General features: G+C 44.2%; 1 protein-coding gene across 1 annotated transcript; it reads left to right on the top strand.

Annotated features, from left to right (window-relative positions):
• Window positions 1–2,829: 2,829 nt before the first annotated feature.
• On the top strand, window positions 2,830–4,959 carry LOC306940333 (sphingomyelin phosphodiesterase 4-like; the record flags this gene model as incomplete). The annotated part of the gene is made up of 1 exon (XM_079525352.1): window positions 2,830–4,959. The coding sequence occupies one exon, from the start codon at window positions 2,830–2,832 to the stop codon at window positions 4,957–4,959; it is 2,130 nt and encodes a 709-aa protein (XP_079381478.1).
• Between the last annotated feature and the right edge of the window lie 896 nt (window positions 4,960–5,855).

Genomic DNA, 5,855 nt, shown 5'->3' with positions numbered 1-5,855 from the left:
GTCTAGAACAAGGAGGAGGCAAGCTGTAGAGCAGTGCAGTCAACAGACCTGAGCTGGAGGAAGAGTGAGCGGAACCTGCAGGAGCTGGACATGTTGCTGGGGAAGCTTGAAGAGCTGTTCTCCCTCAGCCTGGTGCCTCGTGTACTGCTGCTGTTGGGTGGCTGTTGGGTGCCCAAAGAGCTCTATGAGATCAACATGGAGGCACTCGTATTGTCTCGAAGAAATCGGAGCCTGCAGGTGTCATCGTGCTTAAGGCAACTCTTTCGCACACTTTTGGTGGCCGATGTTTTCTCCGATAACGCACCTGTGCGCCTGATGTCCGCCACAATCTTAGTTCTGGCTCACAGGGAATGTGGTGTTGGCTGGTTCCGGCCCAAATTAGACTTTAAAGTGCCAACCCGGGTTTATTGCCCTGTCAACAACAGACACTGAGAACCTCCAGACTGACTGGAAGGATTATGTGTGGTTCCAGGCCCCTACAGCTTTCAAGGGCTTCAGCTCATCATAACATGGGGATCGATGTGTAATCTTGATCAGTAATGTTTTTTTGTTTTTTTTTGCAGTAAATCAATTAATTTGTAATAATCAGTTTCAATCTATTTCAATTCTCAATCATTTTGTTTCAAATGTCATGTGAATCAGTACATTTGTAATCATTTTTGTATGTATATATTGTATATAGTTAAAAGATTTCTGTTTTTTCTCTATCATTAAATATAAAACCAAGTTTTTGAGTCGTAGTTAATGTATTCACGTTAATATCCCAACAAGAAATCACTGTGCTGTTAAATGGTAGTATAATGAATTAAATCAAATGTAATGCATAATGGGGACCATAACTGAACTGAAAAACAGTAAAGATGCCGTCTGGGAAAGTGAAGGTCTCCGGGTGGTAGTTAGGATGGGTAAATGCAGGGATACACTTTGCACGTATGTGCAAAGAGGTCAGCCAGTCATGTGGGCACAAATATCCTAGTGCCAAGATATTGAAACGGCCAACTAGAGACTACATGCCATTATTACTGAGGTCACCAAGATTATAGAATGAAAGTGATCGATCAATGTTAGTCTTATATTTCTCTTTCACTAATAAGAGACCACACCTGCTAAAATTTGACAGTGTTTATTGCACAAAGTGACATGTATGTGTATTGATGAGGAGCCTGAGGTGGTGCGAGACTCAGGGTGGGGGCGTGTACCGTGTAGTCTCGGGAGCCTGACGACTGCCGTAGCTCTGCTCGAGCAGTCAGTCGGGCTCCTAGGAGAAGGAGAGAGAGAGAAGGGCAAAGCTAGATGAAGGTGGTTTGTTGGGTAGGGGGGGGGATTGTGCTGGCACGAAGCAGAATCAAACAGGTAAGTGATGCGATTGCGACATCGGGTGTATTTATACTGTGGTGATTGTGGGGGATTTTGCTGGCACGAAGCAGAATCAAACAGGTAAGTGATGCGATTGCGACATCGGGTGTATTTATACTGTGGTGATTGTGGGGGATTTTGCTGGCACGAAGCAGAATCAAACAGGTAAGTGATGCGATTGCAACATCGGGTGTATTTATACTGTGGTGATTGTTACGTGATTGGCTGTGGGACTAGGAACACAGGTGTAATTGATAAGGTGATAGAGAATGGGAGTGATCGAGATAAGCAGAGGGTGGTCTCTCTACTCCTGAACCTGCGTTGAAACAACTTAATTTGTAGAAGCGCATGGAGGACACAATAGAGCCTGTGGTCCAGTAGATCATAAGGGTCTCAACGTTTTGGGCTGGGGACCCCCAGAAATGCTTTGGCCATGTCTCGCGCCCCTCAACCCCTCCCCACCCCACCCCAATACAAATTGACCACTACAATAACCTTAATAACCGTAAGAAAATACATCATAAATAAATACTGAAACAAGATATAATCATTAAGGAAAGTTTATGCATGTATTATGCATCTGAATTTATTGGATAAAACATGATTCACTGCATGTTATGATATGAAGGTTTTCAGCATAATAATCTACATTACAGGTTTTATTTCAGTCACACCGTATCTGATCTCTAGTCCCTTCAGAGGTCATTGACCTCACTATACCTCAGCATTGCATTTTCTAGTTTTTGCTCCATCACTATCCGCTATATAATCATGTCAAAGTTTCCAAATTATGATTTATGTTCTAACAGAGGACAGCTATATACTTCCTGTAAGATGTACAAAGAGAAGCAGACAGGCAAAGCAATGAAGGAGCAGGCAGGCTGATCGAACGCTGTAGTGTATAGGATACTGTAGTCTAGAGAGATAAATCTATAGCAGATGGTGGGAATGACCCGTCATTTGAGTTACTGGATAAAGGTCAGGTAGGGCCCAATAGAGCGTCGCAGTCCTGCCCCCTTTCATGACGACGCCAGGCCCAGGAAATGAATCCCAATGCATTTTTCCCATAGACATTTCAATAAAATCATCGTACGAAGCCACCTCGAGTCGTGACAAATCATGACAACAAACACAATATTTTGGACCAATTGTGGATTTCTTTTCCGGGTCTCTCGAGGGGGCGGGACTGCAACGCTCTATAAGGTGATCAATAAGTTTTAGGTCTATATTTGGAGACATGCGTCAATGCATCTCAGCCAATCACAATGTGACATCTGTAACGACCCTGACTCCACGAGTATAATAGCTGTTGTTTACAGTTTTATAGCACAACTTATATGTTGTTTGACACTAATTTGATCTGCCTTAGTGCTCCAATGGTGCTGCTTGCTCTCTGGAAAGTAAATATGAAAAGCTGAATGTTTGTACTAGTAGCAGGTAGGAGCCGAGATCATTAGCTCTGCCGGGTATACAATGGCTGCTCCAACTTTTGAACAGTTGTCGAAGCTGATGAACGGACTAAAAGGTTCTGATGCAGAGATTCGGTCTCAAGAGCTACAGAAGTACATTGACGGTAATCTTCCTAAGGTAATCTTCCCTGTGCTGGTGAAGTGTGTCTTTGGCAGTCTGGATGGGAAGAGTGCCGGATTGGACCTGCACTCCTGTACCAATGAGCACAAAATCGCCCTGGATTTTGTGGGCCCCAGTGGGCCAATGATGCAGCTTGTGTATAAGCTTCAAGCAGAAGAGTACAAATATGAAATACCTGTCAATTATCTTCCAGGTCCAGTGAAGGCTTCCATCCAGAAAGGACTTGTCCCAGACTGTCCTCTGTTCCACAACAAGCTCCAGTTGCCCCTGCCTGACAACCTGACACTCAATCCATTTGAATTCTACATGTTCAACTTCGCCCACAGTCTTATTACACCTAAGCATTGTTCTCCAGCCCAACATGGGAAGAACAGGGTTAATGCGTACTTTGTGCTGGTGGACACCTACCTGAAATACTTCCTCCCTATTGAGGGAAGTGTCCCCCCTTCTTTCTCTGACTCCAGAGGCTCTATCACTGCACCTTCTATAAGGTCTCCCAGTGTTATCACTGGCTGTGGTATTCACAGACCCAGCCTCTTCAAACCTCACATCTTCCACCAACCTTCTGTCCATGCAGACCCTGCTGCACAGGAGATATGGAGATCTGAGACATTACTACAGATGTTTGTGGAGATGTGGCTCCATCACTACTCACTGGAGATGTACCAGAATCTACAGTCTCCCCAGGTGCAGCTGGCAGTGCTTCAGTACCGCCTGAGTATGTGCAGCACGCGGCTCCAAGACCACGTCCCACCAGACATTGGGAAACTCCACACCTACCTAGAGCCCTTCAGTCCAACAGAGGAACATATGCGGGTCGTCCAACTGCTGGTGAAACACCTCCATGCCTTCTCCAACACTGTGAAGCCGGGGGAGCAAATCTCACCCTCACCCTCGCTCACCCACTCCCACACTCCCACCAGCCCACTGGATGAGTTCAAGAGAGTTGTGGTTCAACGCTTTGTCCAGCCAAAGCTCTATCTGTTTCTGCAGCACTGCTTAGGTGACTGGCCCCTCGATGAAGGTTTTACAGTGTTGTTGGATACGTGGTTGAGCTACATTCAGCCATGGAAATACACTGGAGAAAGGACAAATCCACAGGCAGACCTGAACAGAGCTGTACCAGACAAATGGGCATCATTTGTTCAGGAGAACTTGTTGATGTACACCAAGCTCTTCCAGGGCTTTCTGAATAGGGTGGTGAGAACAGACCTGGTCAACGGTAAAAATGCCCTGATGGTCTACAGGGTTTCCGAAGTGTTTCTTCAGCCAAACCTAGCAAAGATGATCAAAAAAGGAGAGCAGTTATTCCTTGAGCGTGACAACGTCCTGCATCACCTGAAAGGCAGCTACTGGTCCCCGTGCCAAACGGAAGTGACGGATACAGTGTTCAGAGTGAAGAGTCACATCTATGCTCTGGAGGGCCAGGACTGTCAATACAAACAAATGTTTGGTACTGATGTCCGAGCAACGGTCTTGAAACTAATCCAAAGTATAGCCCAGGCCAAACAGACAAGAGCCAAGAGCAATTTGGGTTCCTCAGACCTCAAACCCCTGAATAAAGCATTGGAAAACCTCTGTGTGATATTCAGCGTAAGTTCTGATCAGATGAACCAGCTGATAGCCAACCAAAGTTCATCTCAAGACGAAGTGAACTCTAAAGAGCTCCCAGACTGTAAATATGGAAAGACAGGACCCATCCTCACTGACCTGGGCAGGAGACAGATCATCAGTGGACTACGGAGGTTTGAGATGATCGAATACCAGGGAGACCCAGACGACCAGCCAGTTAGGAGTTATGAGAGTGCCCTGCTGGTCCAATGGTTTTCCGTAATATCTAAGATGGTCAATGAAAGGTTCGGAGGGCACATTAGCCTCCGCACTCTGGCCAGCAAAAGAACACTGGTGCACACAATGTTGTGGTTGGGTATTATTAAGCTGTTACTGGGCCCCACATACAATACCATCCTCATCCTCATTGGGTGTATTGGGTACATGTACTACTTGAAGTAATTCAATGGAATTGTATGGAAGAAGTTCCCATATAAATGCAGTTCTGTTGGGGGGAAGGAAAAGAAGAACTGGATGGGACTACTGAAATCTGTCACTTTACAAAGGAAATAACTAGGGATGGGAATTATCCATTAATTCATTCATTGATCATTGATTATGTTTTGATAACCTTATTGATCGATTAACCAAGCGGCGTAAAAAAAACAAACAAACAATGCCTATCATAAAAATCTACATTTTGATGATATACAGAAAGAATACAAATGGCATATTATATTCCTTAATCAAATATTTATTTGACCATTTGAGATACAGGGCCACGCAATGGCATCTTTGTATGAGATACAATTTAATTAAAAGTGCACAGCAGAATTTGCCATTTGTTGTAAACTATTAAGTTTAATTATATAATAATTATATAATAATTTCTTAACGGTGATCAATCGATTAACGGTTAACTATTAACATCCCTAGAAATAACCATTGATCAGTGTGAATATGAGTGTGAATATGAGTGGCAGTGCACTGAGGTCTTTGAGTAAATTTAGGAACAGCATCAAGCCTCCAGCTCATTTGCATGTTTTTTAAGTGATTACTTGGGCTTGCCTTGAACATGTAACAACATATCTAAATAAAAATCACACCCGTGTGAACTGAGTGGTGCAGTGATGTCACACACTAACCATAGCAACCATGCTCCTTTTTTGAGTGGACAGGTACACGAACATACAGACAAAGCTGGTTGTTGGAGTGGTTTGCACCACTCAACAAAAAGGTTCCATCCTGGAGGCTAATCTTTCCGGTGATAAAATGGCCACCAACGTAATCAAAAAGGTCAACCATAGAACAAGATTCCTTTACAGGATCTCCTCACTGGTCAACAAAAACACCTTGAA

The sequence above is a fragment of the Electrona antarctica genome (assembly GCF_951216825.1).
Source record: "Electrona antarctica genome assembly, chromosome: 16".
NCBI lineage: Eukaryota > Metazoa > Chordata > Actinopteri > Myctophiformes > Myctophidae > Electrona > Electrona antarctica.
This window is presented reverse-complemented; position numbering and strand designations above follow the sequence as displayed.